This window comes from Electrona antarctica (genome assembly GCF_951216825.1).
Source record: "Electrona antarctica genome assembly, chromosome: 11".
In the NCBI taxonomy this organism is placed as follows: domain Eukaryota; kingdom Metazoa; phylum Chordata; class Actinopteri; order Myctophiformes; family Myctophidae; genus Electrona; species Electrona antarctica.
Window position 1 is genome coordinate 32,261,209 of NC_136792.1, and position 19,107 is coordinate 32,280,315.

Here is a 19,107-nt window from a genome sequence, read left to right on the forward strand (position 1 = left end):
GAGCTTACAGAGTAATACAAACACACCCCATGATACACCCACACACACACACACACCCACCCCACACACCCACCCGCACAAACACGCACGCACGCACGCACGCACGCACGCACGCACGCACGCACGCACGCACGCACGCACACACACAGAGACAAACCATAGGCTCAGTGTCGGGTGTTTATCATCCAACACTCCGAGTGTGGCAGCAGAAGCAACATGAACAAACACTGTGTTCTGCCGTCTGTGACTTGTTTAAACCGATTTGATATCAGTCATGAAGTTATGACACAATGTACACACACACACACAGTGTGCTTGCACAGTCCTACAATAGCTTTGCTCCTCAGTCCCATGTTTCATCTCCCATAAACTGAATTTATCGCCTGCAGAAACTCACCTTGTTCCTCCCAGTGTGTGTGAGTGGCCAGAGTCTCTTCTGAATCTACAAGAAAACAACAAAACAAACAAACCCTCTCACACACCACTGGTGGAACAAGTCTCCCGATCCGATTCCGATCATTTGATTTTGAGACTTTTTTAGATCTTTATATTTTATACAACACTTATGCCATGTGAGAAATGTATGTCACTCTAGTCTAGTCTGTTGCCTTTCAATTATTCAAAGGCAAAAATATGTGATTGGGGGCACAGTGGCACAGTCGGTAGTCCTGTCTCCTCACAACTAGAAGGTCCTGGGTTCAATTCCCGCTGGGGACGCTATGGGCGCTTTCGCTGTGGGCATCTTCTCTCCTCCACGTCATCAGTGCCCATACCCGAGGCGGGGTTGGCGAAAGGGCCTTTCTGTGTGGAGTTTGCATGTTCTCCCCGTGTCCCCTAGGGTAGGTACCCTCACAAAAATCATGCAGTAATCCTGGTCTCTAAACTGCCTCCCCCTGGCCAGCCGGGGCGCCTGATGGAGGGGAAAGGAACTGGTTGGAATAACATGTTCCTTCCACGCGCTACGTCCAACCAGGGAAACTCCCCCCTGTCAGGTGTAAAGAAGCAGCTTGGACTCCTCATGCATAGAAGTAAGCGTGAGGTCAGTCTGCTGCCCCCCCCAGGTTGGCAGAGGAAGTGTAGCGCCCAGGATTACATTAGATAATTGACACTGGGTGAAAAAAAATGGGTTGCAAAATCGTGGGATAAAAATTATAGAAAAAAAAAATGTGACTACTTTTATTAGAACTATATAATATAATATAGAAGGACTGTCATTGTGGATTTTTGATTTTTTCATGTCATATGGAAGCAGGGAATCATAGCAAAAATAATTATGTATAGGCTATGATGTATGTAGTTAATTAGATTAGTCAAAGTTAAAACTCTTGTATAGAGAAAACACCATTTGCATGGCTTTGGCTATCATTCAGAGATAGATAGTAGGTCTACTACAGGACATTATCATATCATGCATAGTGGGGGTTGCCACTGCTGGAACTAGTGCCCCAGGAGGACAAACATCAAGCATAAACGTGACAGTTTTCCCAAAATATCATTGTTTATACATGAAATAAAAAAAGAAAATATATTTCTCCCGATCCCGATCATTTGAAAATGATTACCCCCAATTTCCGATCACCCCATCTGATCGGGACATCCCTAATTATGGAGCGATATAATAACCTATCAAAGCTTGCCGTTACATCACTTTAAAACCTACACATCCTGCAACTGCTTGTCTTATAAGCATGGCATGGCGAACACACTTCAACTAATGAACTAAAATGCTTATAAGAATTGGCACGTTGGCCAAACAGTTCCAAGTACAAGCACTATTCAGAAACCCCTTATTGACAGATTAGGCTAAGTGAACTTGCAGTGACAGTAACAGTAGGTACTTACGTAGCCTACCTGTTAATGTTTTTTGGGCAGCTGTCGTTGATGATTTTACCAGTGTGTGCCAGTATGAGACTCATAGGCCTACAATGAACTACGTTAATGTACTTCCAAAGTGCAAGCTATTGGTTAATAACTTGTGTTTAATACACGTGGGTTCTTGTTTAAACTACTTTGTTAGACTAGACAAGACTAGCGCTTGCCGGCAAGCCCGGCATCATAACAACTTGTCATGGCAGCTTGTCTACACTACAACCAAAACAGACTTCCTCTTACCTCTTCAGAATAAGAGCCACTGGTAATGATGAGTCAACACTAGTTTTATTTCTAAGTCTACTTACAGGACATAGACATTTTGTAGCACCCTCAAATAACGCTTTGAACGGGCCTGCTGTCTGCTGCTAATGGCAAGAGGCAGGGCTTGCAAAGTGCGACCAAGTGAAGGTCTGTGACTATGTGATCTTGATCATCTGACGGCTGGAAGGCCGGGCCCCTGGAGTCCAGGGCCGGAGAACGGCCGTACCCCCAGCTCCCCCTGACGGGCTTCCCCTGTCTCTCTTACACACGCACGCACGCACGCACGCGCACACGCACGCGCACACGCACACGCACACACACACACACACACACACACACACACACACACACACACACACAAATGCAGGACTTATGTATTTATTTACTGTACAATGTATTTTGCCTATTGTTTTACACTGACACTTACAGACAGGTGTGAGTAATCAGTGATTATTAAATGGTGATTACTAATCACCATTTATAGTGACATGACATCCCACACATGCATAGCTCATCAGTCCTTCAATGGTTCAATCAACTCAATTGTTGAAATTAAGTGGCAAGTAAACAGAGAAAGGTATAGGCCAGAATGTATGGTCTCTTTGCCAATGTCCTCCTCTTCTATTGGAACATCTGTAGCAGGATGTCTTGGAGTGTCGTACAATTTTCCAAGCATGTTGTGCTGCTCCACGGGGACACACACAGGGAAACGGTGTGAACTAGGACACTATATTACAGTAAGCGCCACTGTACACAATGTATTTACACACTCTACTCTGGATGTTATGATGTCATCGATCGTTTGTCTGGTGTCAACTGGGTTATGTGTGCACACTTGGCCGTAGTCAACATGTGTGTTATTGTTTGATCATTTATACCAAGAGGATCTGTGTGGGTGTGTGTATGTGTGTGTGCGTGTGCGTGTGCGTGCGCGTGTGCACGTGGACGTGCGTGCGTGCGTGCGTGCGTTCGCGCCCTGGCTTTATCCTCATAGCAGCAGGTGACTGTCTGGCTCAGTATGTATTTCTTTGCTTGATCCTTCTATCACCAAGAACCAGTGGGCGGGCGGGTACACGCACGTGCACATGTGTGCGTGTGTTGTGTCGTCTCAGGGTAGGGAAAGGACACTCTGCCGGTCACGCAGAACTTCCTCTTCTTCCTCCTTTTGCTCCTCACTTACTCCACCCCTGGAACATAAAATCCACCGATCAAAACCAGTGATCCAGGGAGAAGAGTATATAACCAACAAGGCAGTTTTCATTTATTTAATTGAATTATTTTATTCCAGAAAATAGCCTAGCACAATATATGACTCATAAACAGAATGCTTGATTATCTCGACTGCATGGATATGTGCCAAATGCCAATACCAAGGCACAACGCCGGTAACGGTTGATCAAAGGGAACGCTTAGATGCATTCATATCGCTTTAATGGCATACGTAGGTAAAGGTTGGATCAAAGAGCTGATTCTGAAGCTAGCAGTTGTATATCTGGCAGAGGACTGGATATAAATGAAACATGAGCGTACGGTCTAAATATATGATACATGCACACACTGTACTAGTAGGGGAGGCTGCCGTGCAACAGACTGTGATACAACATTCACTCAAGACCTAATTATATATATATATATATATATAGATATATATATATATTGTGAGAGCTGAATGCTTGTGTGTGTGTGGGGGGGGGGGGGGGGGTGTTTGGACTGGACACACACTGTCAGCAATAAACCATATGCTGCAATATGTTAATTCATATATTAATGGGGAATAGGCAAAAAATTGTCTGTATCAGTATACTGGTATTCCAGGTACATTCCATGTATTGAGTGAAGGACACATGCTTCTATCCAGAAAGCTTGCTGCTATACTCTAGCCTTACTCTTTCTCAAATGCAGTGAAGTTAAACGGGGGAAGGGGGGGGGGGGGGGGGGGCATAATTTATCTCTGCCAAGGAGGACATATTTCTGCCCCTGTTCATTTGTGTGTCTGTCTACAGGATATGTCTAAAAGTTAAGCACAGATTTGCACAAAACTTTGTTGGCCATCGGCCAAGGAAGAACTGATTAACTTGGGTATATGCATGGCCTAAATGGTGCATAACGTCCTAACTGAATCATGCAACAGTACTGAACTCTGAGCGCAAGGATTTACTTTCACACATATTGGCAGTCGACCTCCCCAAGCCACACATGTGTGGAAGGGGGACGTGTGGGATGACATTTTAAAACTGCTTTCACCTAGACTGTAAGGAATATCACTACGATAATGTTTCAATGTCTTTTATTTTCCTTAAAGGGACAGTTCATGCCCAAAATTACTTTTCCTTTTTGTTTTACTTTTCCTTTCTATCTATTACTCAGCCCATGACGACTTCATTCATTCATGGATATTTTTTTTTGTTGCATTCCTTAGCCAATAATAACAGCTCCCTATGCTACCTATATGGAGCTCACACCATGTCACAACACGTTGTGATCTTGTAGATCAGCGATCCTCGCTATTTGCCGTACACATTGTATCCTGGTCTGGGCATTTTGCAATGCAAGTACATTCTGTTACTTCTTTCTGGAAGAGAATGTTGCTCAACTGCAGCCAACAGCTCTACTTTAACACAATGAGGAAAGGGAATGGAGCGGAGTGGAGTTGTACTTGTCAATTGTTTGACATGTGAACACCAGGTCAGCAGTGGAACGTCAGATTGTACAGATGTGAGGGAGTGAAGATGTGGAGATGAGACAAAAGTTATGGAACAAGCAGAAATGTCTATCACCTGGACTCTCGCTAAATAAGCAGAGTTGTGCTGTGTGTGTGTGTGTGTGCGTGTGTGCGTGCGTGCGTGCGTGCGTGCGTGCGTGCGTGCGTGCGTGCGTGCGTGCGTGCGTGCGTGCGTGCGTGCGTCATTGTAAGGAGCTGTATTACAGTACACTCTAGTATGTGTTAATCTGGTTATTACATAAGTCTCAGTGTGATATTCACAGCACTCTATTCAGCATAGGGCCTCCAGCACAGAGTATGCCTTTTACACAGAAAGACATACATGTATACATACATACGTGTATGTATGTCACTCGTTTAATCACACGCACGCACGCACGCACGCACGCACGCACGCACGCACGCACGCACGCACGCACGCACGCACACGCACACGCACGCACACACACACACACACACACACACACACACACACACACACACAGGCCTGATTCCCAACATGCTGCCGTGGCTAAAGACTCGCTCCCGGCTAACGCACTACTACACAGTCCGTGTATCCAACGGAGACAGGGATTGATGAAGGACAAGAAAGACATTGAGGGATTACCCCACCCCTCCATGTGATCAATGAATGACGGAGGAATGAACAGGGGCAAAGGAAGCATGCAATGGATTACATGGAGAGACGTGAATGAAAGCGCTGACATGACACTTTCAAGTCCACACAGAGAGGAGGAGGATTGAAGGGTCAAAGCCATAGGATGTAAATGTTACAGTCTCCCTGGCCTCTGCTTTAGTACATCTCACTATGAGGATATAGTCTCCCTGGCCTCTGCTTTAGTACATCTCACTATGAGGATATAGTCTCCATGGCCTCTGCTTTAGTACATCTCAGTATGAGGATATAGTCTCCCTGGCCTCTGCTTTAGTACATCTCACTATGAGGATATAGTCTCCCTGGCCTCTGCTTTAGTACATCTCACTATGAGGATATAGTCTCCCTGGCCTCTGCTTTAGTACATCTCACTATGAGGATATAGTCTCCCTGGCCTCTGCTTTAGTACATCTCACTATGAGGATATAGTCTCCCTGGCCTCTGCTTTAGTACATCTCAGTATGTGGATATAGTCTCCCTGGCCTCTGCTTTAGTACATCTCACTATGAGGATATAGTCTCCCTGGCCTCTGCTTTAGTACATCTCAGTATGAGGATATAGTCTCCCTGGCCTCTGCTTTAGTACATCTCAGTATGAGGATATAGTCTCCCTGGCCTCTGCTTTAGTACATCTCACTATGAGGATATAGTCTCCCTGGCCTCTGCTTTAGTACATCTCACTATGAGGATATAGTCTCCCTGGCCTCTGCTTTAGTACATCTCACTATGAGGATATAGTCTCCCTGGCCTCTGCTTTAGTACATCTCACTATGAGGATATAGTCTCCCTGGCCTCTGCTTTAGTACATCTCACTATGAGGATATAGTCTCCCTGGCCTCTGCTTTAGTACATCTCACTATGAGGATATAGTCTCCCTGGCCTCTGCTTTAGAGCTTTAGTACATCTCACTATGAGGATATAGTCTCCCTGGCCTCTGCTTTAGTACATCTCACTATGAGGATATAGTCTCCCTGGCCTCTGCTTTAGTACATCTCCCTATGAGGATATAGTCTCCCTGGCCTCTGCTTTAGTACATCTCAGTATGAGGATATAGTCTCCCTGGTCTCTGCTTTAGTACATCTCACTATGAGGATATAGTCTCCCTGGCCTCTGCTTTAGTACATCTCAGTATGTGGATATAGTCTCCCTGGCCTCTGCTTTAGTACATCTCACTATGAGGATATAGTCTCCCTGGCCTCTGCTTTAGTACATCTCCCTATGAGGATATAGTCTCCCTGGCCTCTGCTTTAGTACATCTCACTATGAGGATATAGTCTCCCTGGCCTCTGCTTTAGTACATCTCACTATGAGGATATAGTCTCCCTGGCCTCTGCTTTAGTACATCTCAGTATGTGGATATAAAGAAAGGTTGAAAACCTCTTCAGGATTTAAGTTACGCTTCACTCACTTTCCTTGCAGACATCAGCTTTCCTATATAGCCGTCTAGAAGGGTGTGTGTGGATTGAAGAAGATTCGTTACTCCACAAGAGGGTACGATGGTGCTTTACTTTTTCACACCATTTGGCAACCTTTTTCAACATATATTGAGGATGAATGCGGCTGACATCAACAATCCCTAATAACTCATAACACTGACCCTACTGTAATTATTATTATTATTATTTATTTATTTTTGTTTTTTTTCTATACATTTTTATCCCACGATTTTGTAAAGCATTTTTCACCCCTGTGTCAATTATCTAATGTGATCCTGGGCTCTACACACCCTTCACCAAACTGGGGAGAGCAACGGACTTGAACTCATGCTTCCTTCATGCATGAGTGTCCAAGTCGCTCCTTTACACCTGACTGGGGGAAGTTTCCCTGGTTGGACGTAGCGCGTGAAAGGAACACGTTATTCCAACCTGTTCCTTTCCCCTCCAGGCACCTCAGCTGGCCAGGTAGTTTAGAGACCAGGATTACTGCATGTTTTTGAGGGTACCTAATAGGGACATGGGGAGAACATGCAAACTCCACACAGAAAGGCCCTTTCGCCAACCCCGCCTCGGGTATGGGCACTGATGACGCGGAGGAGAGGACACGCCGCCAGTGCCCACAGCGTCCCGAGCGGGAATCGAACCCAGGACCTTCTAGCTGTGAGGCGACAGCACTACCGACTGTGCCACCGTGCCCCCATTTTATTATATTTTTCACTTTTTGTGTATTGTTTCTTTTTTGTATTAGTATTAATCCCTTATATTTTTGAACATGTATATGTGTATGTGCTTTTTATTTTAATTTATCTTTGTTAATGGTTCTGAGATACCATGCGGGTATACTGAGCGGGAACTCTGGAGGGTGGGAGGGGTAAAATACTCATTTTTGTATGTTATCTTTATTTGACTCATATGTGACTTGAACATTTTAATTAAGTTTAAACTAAATAAAAATAAAACAGAAGGGTGTGTGTGTGTGTGTGTGTGTGTGTGTGTGTGTGTGTGTGTGTGTGTGTGTGTGTGTGTGTGTGTGTGTGTGTGTGTGTGTGTGCGTGTGTGCGTGTGCGTGTGCGCGTGTGTGTGCACGTGTGTGCGAGTGCGCACCATGTTAAACCTGGGCTTGGGTGTTGACCTGTGGTTCCACAGTCCTCCAGTGCAGTGCAGACAGTGGTCTGCATGTGGGTGTCTGTGGAAGATGCAGTATTGAGCTCATCAGCGCTACCAGCATCATCAGCATCTTTGCATTCACCTTCAATCAATGCTGTTCATCATTAACGTGGTTATTATGCAACATAAGCACAAGTAATAGTAGCTGACTGCACGACATGTGCATGACTGTATCAGTGTGAGTGCATGATACACATGCACATGTGTATTTTATGTAAACATTCAAGTATACTACATATCATTGTCAGGCAGAAACCGTATATCAACTTTATATTTTTATTTTTTAAGATAATGGATTATTATTTTGTTTTATTTTCTTTCTTCCTGCAAGTACGTTTTGGACATAACCTACAGGGTTTTCACCTGACAGAAACATATGTAAATGAAGTGGTATGTGTACATAAATGCATACATTATGTATGTATATTAAATAAAAATGCACATACCTGTATGTGTAAATGCATGTGTATGCATGTGCATGCCGCTGGCTATGGCTTGCAGCTCTCGTTCCAGACAGTCCAGTGTGTGCGAGTCTGCCTCTGCATCGAGGTCAGGGCTTCCACAGAGCAGGTCATCCACACCACAGATGTCCAAGATCTCCTGAGCCGCACGCGATAACGGGCGAAACGCCATGGCCGAGCTCGCCGCACGCAGGCAATAACCAGAAGAACAGAGGGAGGGCAAAGGGGAAGGAGTCAGGGAGTGGAAGGAGGAGAAACAGGGTGGGAGAGGGTCTGTGCTACCAGGCCGAGAAAGTGCTGGAGTGGGCGTCCGAGGTACTGGATATGAGAGAGAGAGAGAGAGAGAGAGAGAGAGAGAGAGAGAGATTGGTTATGGGATTGAGCGGTGGATGGACATGGTTATAGGGGCACATACACCGACACACGCACTAAAAGCTGATGGATGGATGGATGGATGGATGGATGGATGGATGGATGGATGGAAAGGTATAAAAAATGTATTTGAGGCAAAAGCAGAGAGATTGCAGCCACGGATGATGAGAAGACAAAATAAACTGAGGGAGGAATGCAGCTCAGGACAGGTAGACAAGTGTGTGTGTGTGTGTGTGTGTGTGTGTGTGTGTGTGTGTGTGTGTGTGTGTGTGCGTGCGTGCGTGCGTGCGTGCGTGCGTGTGTTAGCCTCACATGGCCAGACTAATATGACTGCATAGATTTTTTTCCCCCTGTGGCAGATTGGTCTGGTTTCCAGGCTGTGTGTGTGTGTGTGTGTGTGCGTGCGTGCGTATGTGCGTGAGGACAGCATGTCAGTGGGAATGAGTAGTATCACATCCCTCACCACAGCGAGCCACATCAAATTGAATCAGATTGAACATCCATCCCCACCTGCTCACTTTAAATTACACTGTGGCCCCCATTGAGAGCCTCAGATGGGCGTGCTAGCCGTGCGTGTTCGACTGTGGCGTGGTGTTTCCTCACACTGTGTGCTTGTCTAACCAGTGCGTCTTCCATTGGTTCAGTCTTGCGTTGTCACCCTCCCTTGATGCCTGCTTCTCTCTGCATCTCTGACAACTGTCACAGACGCTCCACTTAGTGCCTCCCCGCCACCTGTGCTGTCAAATCATGTGCGAGCATAATCACTCCGGCGAAGTACGGGCGCACATATGCGCTCGCCAAAGGAGTGCAGTCTTCCAGCTGATGTTTTAGGTTCAAAGCAGGATGGCCTCGACAGGGGGGCTCCAGGGGGGCTGAGGGGGGCTACAGGGGGCCTCCGAGCTGAGTTTAATGGGAGTTTCATGCAAACGAAGGAGAGGAACCAACCTCAATCAAAATCTGACTACAGTTCATCTTGAGTTTGCATCAGCAGGTAAAGTCGAAAGGTGAGTTCCAAATAATACATGAATGAAATAGTACAGAATTCTCTGGTGACTAGAAAATGCTCCCATGGGGATTCATGTATTGCCACCTTAGAGTATAATATGAATAGAGACGGCACCGGATATCTCCTCTCATCCACTTGTATTAAGTTGCTCAAAAGCGCATGAGGCGATTTCACTCAGGAGTGCATTATGGGATGGATTTGCCCCAAACTCATGAACGCGCTGGCCGTTGACTATCATTGCACGCGTTCACGTATGAAACAGCGGCGTTCACGTGTCATCATGAACGTGCACAATGATAGTCAACGGACCAGCGCGTTCATGAGTTTGGCCCAGCGCTGCAATACCAAATTCGGCCACTATGTCCATTTCGCCTCAGGGTTTCCTCCAGGTGCCGTCTCTATTCATATATACTCTAAGATTGCCACCAGCCACCAGGTAACCTTTTCATCAGACAGTATTCATCGTTGGCATGTGGGTGCCTTAACCCTTAACACAGTTGAATGTGCATTCCACCCTGACCCTATCAAACATTGCATTTTTAGGAGACAGAGCGAGTGCATTTTCCGGCAATGGCATCACTCTACCCCAAACCCTTACCCTAATCCTAACCGCGAGCACGGCACAACGCATGGCATCAGCCGCTGAACAAATTCGAAAGAAAAAAAAAAGCAGATCGACAAGCTTAGTCGCTTTGTGTCTCGAGCTTGAAGATTGCTAATTTTGTCACACAAAAGTAGTGAAAATAGATTATCTAGAAGCTAACAATGTGTCCCCATGTGACCCAATGTGAGATTGTAGATCGGCTATTTCCACTATTTTAAATTGCTGTTTAAAATAACTACAACAGTTGGGGGGTGATCGGGTGTGATCAATTGGCTAATAAAGGGCAAGGTCGCGCAACATTGTGATGTCAAACCTTCATTGTGATGTCAGAACAGGCCAGCTCCAAATATGGAGATCTATGGTTGATCTGGAATTGGGCCCTGTCCAGTGTGATGTCAGAACAGGCCAGCTCCATATATGGAGATTTGGGGGTGATCTGGATTTGGGCCCTGTCCGGAGCCCGGGCAGAGGCTTTTGTGCTGGTTCTGGACAACCGTGGGTCCGACAGACTCGACACAAGACAATGCACTCCCTGTGGTGGTGTGGAATGTGTGTGTCATATTTGATGTTGGTGGGGCGAACGGTTCTGGAGTTATGTGGACTACAGATTACAGACATACAGAGACGTGAAGCATTTATAGATAGATGATGAAAAGGGATCACAGTTTTAGAAATACAAGGTTGCCGTGCGACGGCAATGATATCATTTTGAACACAGGAGGGCCGTATGTGTGGGGAAAAACAACAACATTGAGTAGAGGGCCGGCCAAAAGAACAAAGGACATAAAAGGGGTAATATTTATGGGCTTGGAGGGAGGAGAAAGGAAAAGAAAGATTGAAGGTGCGGCAGTTTGAAAAGATGGAGGAGGAGAGTTGTCACAGTTTGATTAGCAGCAGGGGGTATTAGAAGTATCATCACATACACACATTATCTCCCCCTCACTCAGGTGCGTGCGTGCGTGCGTGCGTGCGTGCGTGCGTGCGTGCGTGCGTGCGTGCGTGCGTGCGTGCGTGCGTGCATGCGTGCGTGCGTGTGTGTGTGCGTGCGTAAAGTGTGTCAGTCTAAAGAGATTACCTCAGTGTTTCTGGGCTCACAGAGAGACTTGAGCAGAGGACAAAATCCTGGATCAACACATCCAGTGTGTGTGTGTGTGTGTGTGTGTGTGTGTGTGTGTGTGACTGTGTGTGTGTGTGTGTGTGTGTGTATGTATGTGTGTGTGTGTGTGTGTGTGTGTGTGTGTGTGTGTGTGTGTGTGTGTGTGTGTGTGTGTGTGTGTGTGTGTGTGTGTGTGTGTGTGTGTGTGTGTGTGTTTATCAGACACACGCGCGCGTGCGTACAGCCGTACACACTGCATGTGTGCGTGTGTCTGATGCAGTATAATCTCTTTATGAAACCTGCAGACTCTGTGCCAAGAAAGTGTAGCCGTATGCAGGATAGAGAAGCACATTAATTGCCGGTGAAATTGAGTTATGTGTGTAAGTAAGTAAATAAGCAAGAAACTCCAGTGTGTTAAACATATACACACACACACACACACACACACACACACACACACACACACACACACACACACACACACACACACACACACACACACACACACACACACACACACACACACACACACACACACACACACACACACACACACACACACACACACACACACACACACACACAGTTACCAGATGTTCCTGGTAGAATGTCTCCTCTTCCAGTAGCTGTAGCCGAGTGTCTCTGGATTCCGACTGGCCTACTATAGCTGTCCATCACCATGGTAGCCAGGTGAGGCTGTTCCTCAGGAGGACTCCTGAGGCTGCTGATGGGCCTCCAACTCGCTGAATGAGAGAGAGAGAGAGAGAGAGAGAACCCCAGAGAATTAGAGTTAAATACAGGTATATAAATATAAGTCCTACACTCCTACTGTCTATATGCTTTGTACATCCCATAGTAGTGGACAGCCGATGTACAAGCTCACAATTCTCACACTATTGATGCAATGCTTTGTGAACTTGTTGGTTGGCTATTTTAGATCATGTGCACTTGCAGATCCGCTATTTTTTCTAGTTTGGGTGCCGGGCAAACGTCTACTCTCTTTTTTGGCCCTGAACAGTTTTGGAACCACTAGCTTAATGCATCCCCTTGGCGGTAACACTGAATCTGAAGCTCTTTTATTGCTCTTGTATATATGCATTCTGTAGATCACACTGTAGCTCAAAACAATATTCACAATTTACTACTGACAATTTGAAAATCCTCCACTCTCATTTCCTTTTCTCTCTCGCAGTCGAATGACAATAAAATTGACAGGAGACATGGCAGTTTGCTGAAAAATGTAATAATCACAAATGATGTTATAAATGTATTAACAGTGTTCCCTCATTAGAGTCATTAACCACATGAACCCCATCGTCCCTATCCTGGGCATGTCATAATAGGCGAACATTCAGCAAAATAAATTGCTGTTCCATAGGCAAGCTTTCCAGGAAAGAGATTTGGTGTATGGGGTAAATGATGACCATCCATGCCCCTGTCATATTGAATTACTACAGCTGCATTCAGGTTTTATCAGGTGTAAGAGAGGAGGGGTATTTATCTGAGCCAAGGAACTATGGTTGAGATGGGACAATACTGAGTGTACACAGCAGCTGCCTGCCTGCTAGCCAGGGGAGCACTACACCATGGGTTATTCAGGAATTCATCCATCACCTCGGGTAACCATAAATGTATACTTTGTAAAGCATTTAAGCATGTTATGGAGTTTTCCAAAGAAGTAGATAGGGCTCTGGAGTTTTCCAAAGAAGTAGATAGGGCTCTGGCATTGATATTTAACAGTGGAATCCAAACTAGCATGTCTTTCCATTGTAGACTCTGTATTGTCCTGTTAAAGATGGAGTGCCGTGATTTTTTTCCACCCTAAAACATGATCGTCAGGCTAACCCTAACCCTTGTTATATAAGGAGGTATAATTTTTTCAAAAAACAGTATTTGTTAAAATGTTTTTATGTGGGCACGCCCACCAGTTCATTAAGTATGCCTGGTTTGCCTAGTGGGTGGTGATGGGTGGTGATCCACCTGAACTGAAGCCGCACCCACAGCTGTAGTTGTATGATAAAGGGGGAGGGGTTAGGGGAGGGGCTGATAGTGTGATGTCACTATATTACTGTTTATTTCATTGGCCCGTTTGACTGTCAAGGGTTCAGCCTCCAGGAAGAAACCATAAATACAAAGTTAATATACCATTGCACATAAAAACGACTCCAGGGTGTCTAATGAAGTACTGTCGAACTGAGCTCATGCTTTCTTCAATGCATGAGGAGTGAGCAGGCCGCTTCTTATCACCTAGCCTCGATACCCAGGCTTTCATTTGGTCTGCGCGAAAAATGAAAGCCTGGATTTACGCATGGGCTGCACTGGCCTAAACGTGGGAGTCAACCCTTCTGCGTAGGCGTCGCTTCAAATGATGTGACGTCAGGGCTCTGAGCGGTGTGCACCCCTCAAAATAACACTGTGAGGAAATCATTACCAGTGGAACTTCAAACGAGGCTATGCGAGGAAAATGAGGAGAATGGCTGAAGACCCACCACACCGTCTAAGAAAAAAACCAACGTGTGCCGACTCTGTGGAAATAACTTTGACAGTCCGTTAGAATGGTATACTCCAGCAACCAGTGGTTTCTGCTTCTGGTCGACACAATAACAGTGCTGCACTGGAGGGGAGGAGAGACCGGGGCTGATCTGAGCCGCGGCCCTCCCATCTAGGCCAGAAATGTCTAGCGTTAGCTCAGGCTACTTATCAACTGACCGGGGGAGCTTCCCCGGTAGGACGTAGCATGTGGAAGGAACACGTTATTCCAGTATAGAGGCCAGGATTACTGCATGTACTGAGACTATACCTACCTAGGGGACATGGGCAGAACACACTGGCGTGCACAGATAGACACTAGGGGGTGCTATAGAGCACCACCTGCCCTTGCTCTAGGGCAGTGTACAGTGTACAGTATGTGGAGTCTGTGGACCATGGTGACATTGATCAATTCTTGATAAAAAAAAGCTTCTAATATATATTATTTATGCCCCAAAATCTATAAATCTCACACTATTAAGGCAACTGTCCGGTTCCACGCGCTGCACAAGGTGCCCTTTTTTCACTTGAGCACCTGCCCCTCTAAATGTGGCAGAACATGCAAACTCCACACAGAAAGGCCCTTTCGCCAACCCCACCTATATGGTATGGGCGCTGATGACGTGGAGGAGAGAACACACCCCAAGCGCCCCCGGCCGGAGTCGAACCCACTGAAAGAGAAATTCTATGTTCCAGTATGAATCATCAGCTACTGAGGCATGGGGGAATTGTACAACTGTAGAGAGACTTCAGGACCTTTCGGCCCATAGCAGAATGTTCTGCCCATAGCAGAAAGCCTACTGTAGAGAGACTTCAGGACCTTTCGGCCCATATCAGAATGTTCTGCCCATAGCAGAAAGGATTTATCTTTAAGCAACAGCCATAATTTAATTGTTCTTTATTTATTTACAGTGAACCCATATTTGCTCAATTATTTGGAATACGTGAACTACCAATCAACTATCAACTACCAAAACACAAGTATGTCAACATAAGAATGGATAACAGCCATGTTGTGAAAGTTGACAGACAGTGAATAGTAAATGAACAATGTTGTGAAACACATACAGTATAGTGTGTGTGTGTGTGTGTGTGTGTGCGTGCGTGCGTGCGTGCGTGCGTGCGTGCGTGCGTGCGTGCGTGCGTGCGTGCGTGTGTTTGTGTTACAAATTGATTGACAGTTGATTTGATTTAAAATTCTACTTTGAGCATTACTTTGAATGAGAAGATTATAGTTTATATCGCCTTTTCACGATTGTGGGCAGCAATGGCTGTCATTTAACTATGGCCACCTGCCACATTATTACCAACATCTGTTTTCTGATACATACAGTAACTGCATATCCACCTCTTGTGTGCTGTGTGCAGGTGACCAAACGTATCAATTGCAAAAAAAGGCAAATTGGCCAAAAAGTCGTCATCATCAACCTCATCATCATCATCATCATCATCATGTCTATGAGGAATGAATATGTTCTCTCTCTCCAATTGCCAATTAATTCAAGCCATTCTTAGGGCACATAGTAAACTACCACATTCTAAATCAGCTGCAAATGGAAAGAGGAAAGGAAGAAAGTAATAAGACAGCTAGTTCCCTATGCTCATTGACTGGAGACATGAACAGACCTGACATGCACAAGACAAGGAATTTATGTTGGAGAGAAAGCATTAGACTTGGCAATAAATGTTGGCATACATACAGACAGTACAAAGACAACTAGAATCTGTTTGTTTGTCGGCATGCTGGTCCATCTGTCTGTCCAGCTGCCCTATTGTGGGCTTGAGTAGCGAGCCCACTATTGTTCTTTTTACAAAGAACTTTTAATTGTATGGACACACATTTACACACTGATAGCAGGAGCAGCCATGCAAGGAAACAACCAGCCATGCAATGAAACAACCAGCCATGCAAGGACACAACCAGCCATGCAAGGTAACAACCAGCCATGCAATGAAACAACCAGCCATGCAAGGAAACAACCAGCCATGCAATGAAACAACTAGCCATGCAAGGAAACAACCAGCCATGCAATGAAACAACCAGCCATGCAAGGACACAATTAACCAGCCATGCAAGGAAACAACCAGACATGCAATGAAACAACCAGACATGCAAGGAAACAACCAGCCATGCAATGAAACAACTAGCCATGCAAGGAAACAACCAGCCATGCAATGAAACAACTAGCCATGCAAGGAAACAACCAGCCATGCAAGGAAACAACCAGCCATGCAATGAAACAACTAGCCATGCAAGGAAACAACCAGCCATGCAATGAAACAACCAGCCATGCAAGGACACAATTAACCAGCCATGCAAGGAAACAACCAGACATGCAATGAAACAATCAGACATGCAAGGAAACAACCAGCCATGCAAGGAAACAACCAGACATGCAAGGAAACAACCAGCCATGCAAGGAAACAACCAGACATGCAAGGAAACAACCAGCCATGCAAGGAAACAACCAGCCATGCAAGGAAACAATTAACCAGCCATGCAAGGAAACAACCAGCCATGCAAGGAAACAACCAGACATGCAAGGAAACAACCAGACATGAAAGGAAACAACCAGACATGCAAGGAAACAACCAGACATGAAAGGAAACAACCAGACATGCAAGGAAACAACCAGCCATGCAAGGAAACAACCAGCCATGCAAGGAAACAACCAGACATGCAAGGAAACAACCAGACATGCACTCACTCTTAAGACAGAGAGCCATTGTTTACTACTTGGTTCACAACCCGGGACCAGTTGGCCTTCAAAATAAGGGCCTTCACTGAAAAGACCATGGCAGTGGCGGAACAATTAATGAATTAATACCTGGCAGGGAATATGTTAATGGCCTGTATTTTGAAAAAGTTTCATTGCATTCATCAGCAGACTTGACTAAAAAATGATCAGATGACTGCAGTTAATTAAGTCTGACCAGAAACAAAATACAAACTAGATAAAGTGCCCCTCGAGGCACAGGTCTCCACCAGGGCAGGTCAGGTTGTGGCCTCCTGGTGGCGCTATATTAGGCCAATGTGAAAAGGGTGCCATTTCTTCTTACGACTTGGATGGCAATTGGATGAATTGAGGCATTTTGTTCCAAAAATGTGTTTTGCTAAAATCCACCTGTTGGTGGCGCTATAACAGGCCAATGTGAAAAGGGTGGGATATATTCCTCAGCCTAGTAGGATAGTTTGTGAAAGATTTCACGTAATTAGCACGCTGCGTTCATGATTTGAGGCTGTTTGTTCAAAACGGGCCAATCCTGCAAACTTTGAAAGCCAATGTTAGCCAATTAGGATGGAATATGAAATATCGGACAGATCCGGCTTGAACACATGACTATAGAGATAGTGTGTAAGGATTTGCAGGATTTTTGGACAGAACCTGGAGGAGTAAAAGTCGGCCTACTGGTGGCGCTATAACAGGTTGTTCTGGAAATGTTGGGCCAGAGGTTCATCGTTGGCACCCAGGGAGTGTGTGTGCAAAATTTGGCATCGACCGGGTTAACGGTGCCGGAGATTAGCTGGTAACAGACGGATGGACACACGGACACAATCACACACACAGAGTGCAAAACATACTCTCTCCCCATGCCTTCGGCCTGGTGGAGACAAACATAACCAGAAGTGGGATATCAAGGAGAGGCATAGATGAGGCATGTATTTCTCTTTTCTCTCGAGAGGTTCTCTCTAATGTGTAGGCCCTACAAAGACAAAGTACGAACCAAAAAATTGTCTGATATTGGGTTTACAAGTAAGACGCGTAAACGCGGGAAGCGAACGAAGTGTTGTGGCAGTCTGACACACACACACACACCAATTTCAGTTGCCCTCTGGTGGCGGGCGGGTGGTGTTACAGCGTGACACACAGACAGACAGACAGACAGACAGTTTTGGCCAGCTTCTATAGTTAGTGCTCACTTCGTTCGCAATCACTTCGTTCGCAAAAAGTGTTTCAACTGGTCAGCCAAATGAGATATCGGCAAATAAGATAATACACTAATTGTAAATATGGTCTTTAGGTAATTGTTTGTCCCCAGAATCACAAAGGCTAATTTGATATTTGGGTTACACAAATAAGTCGGTGTGTCCAAAAATGTAGTTACTGCACTTTGGCTTTGTAGTATCCCATCCCTCTATCAGCCAGTACACACCACACCATCCAGACGATGCAGACTAACAATCTCATTTTCTGACTGACTGGGTTGCGATGACAGACGGAGAGAGCAAAAGGAGAGAGAGAGAGAGAGAGAGAGAGAGAGAGAGAGAGAGAGGAGAAAGGGGTGGAAGGGTAGAGTGACACACACATAAAACGGGTTGGACCTCAGCCATGCCAATGCCCCAAAAAAAGGAAAGAAATGAGACAGATGGAGAGATGGAGCGGCATAAACGAGTGCAGAACGTTGTCAAGGTGATATTCCTCTTCTCTCTAACCTTTCCCTCTCATTAACTTTGGCGCTTTAACGAGCGTGGCAGAGACGTGGTGTAGTTTGACGAGCTGCAGGCAGACCAGGGCGCCTTGGAGACAGAGGACAGAGGACAGAGAGAGAGAGAGAGAGAGAGAGAGCACAGAGAGAGAGCACAGAGAGCTGGGGAGAGGGCAACAGAGACTCACAGAGAGAGCTGCAGAGCATAGAAAGAGGAGTCGAGGACAGCCTGTCCTTGTTGTGGAGAGTCCCTTAGTCCCTCTGAATCAGGGGCAGACAAAGTACTCAACCCCAGTACTTGAGTCAAAGGCTGTGATGGCAGCAGTATACGTACCTTGACTTAAAAACATTCAAACACTGATGCTGAGTGCAAAGCGGGAAGGCATTGGGTACCATTTTTTGAATACTGTTTGGTATGACTCAGCTGGGGATTGAACCCCAACCTCCAAGTCTCGGCGGACACTCTAACACCATGCACAAGGCCATTGAACTTGCCAAA

General features: G+C 45.7%; 1 protein-coding gene across 5 annotated transcripts in view; it reads right to left on the reverse strand.

Annotated features, from left to right (window-relative positions):
- Positions 1–2,536: 2,536 nt before the first annotated feature.
- The window catches only part of zbbx (zinc finger, B-box domain containing), an 81,009-nt gene continuing 64,438 nt past the window's right edge, over positions 2,537–19,107 (reverse strand). For all 5 annotated transcript variants that reach the window (XM_079513584.1, XM_079513585.1, XM_079513582.1 and 2 more), the window contains 4 exons: positions 12,242–12,394; positions 8,559–8,891; positions 8,050–8,131; positions 2,537–3,320 (listed from right to left, as the gene is read on the reverse strand). In XM_079513584.1, coding sequence (XP_079369710.1) covers positions 3,242–3,320; positions 8,050–8,131; positions 8,559–8,891; positions 12,242–12,394 — 647 coding nt within the window. In that variant the 3' untranslated portion in view covers positions 2,537–3,241. The remainder of the gene's footprint in view (positions 3,321–8,049; positions 8,132–8,558; positions 8,892–12,241; positions 12,395–19,107) is intronic.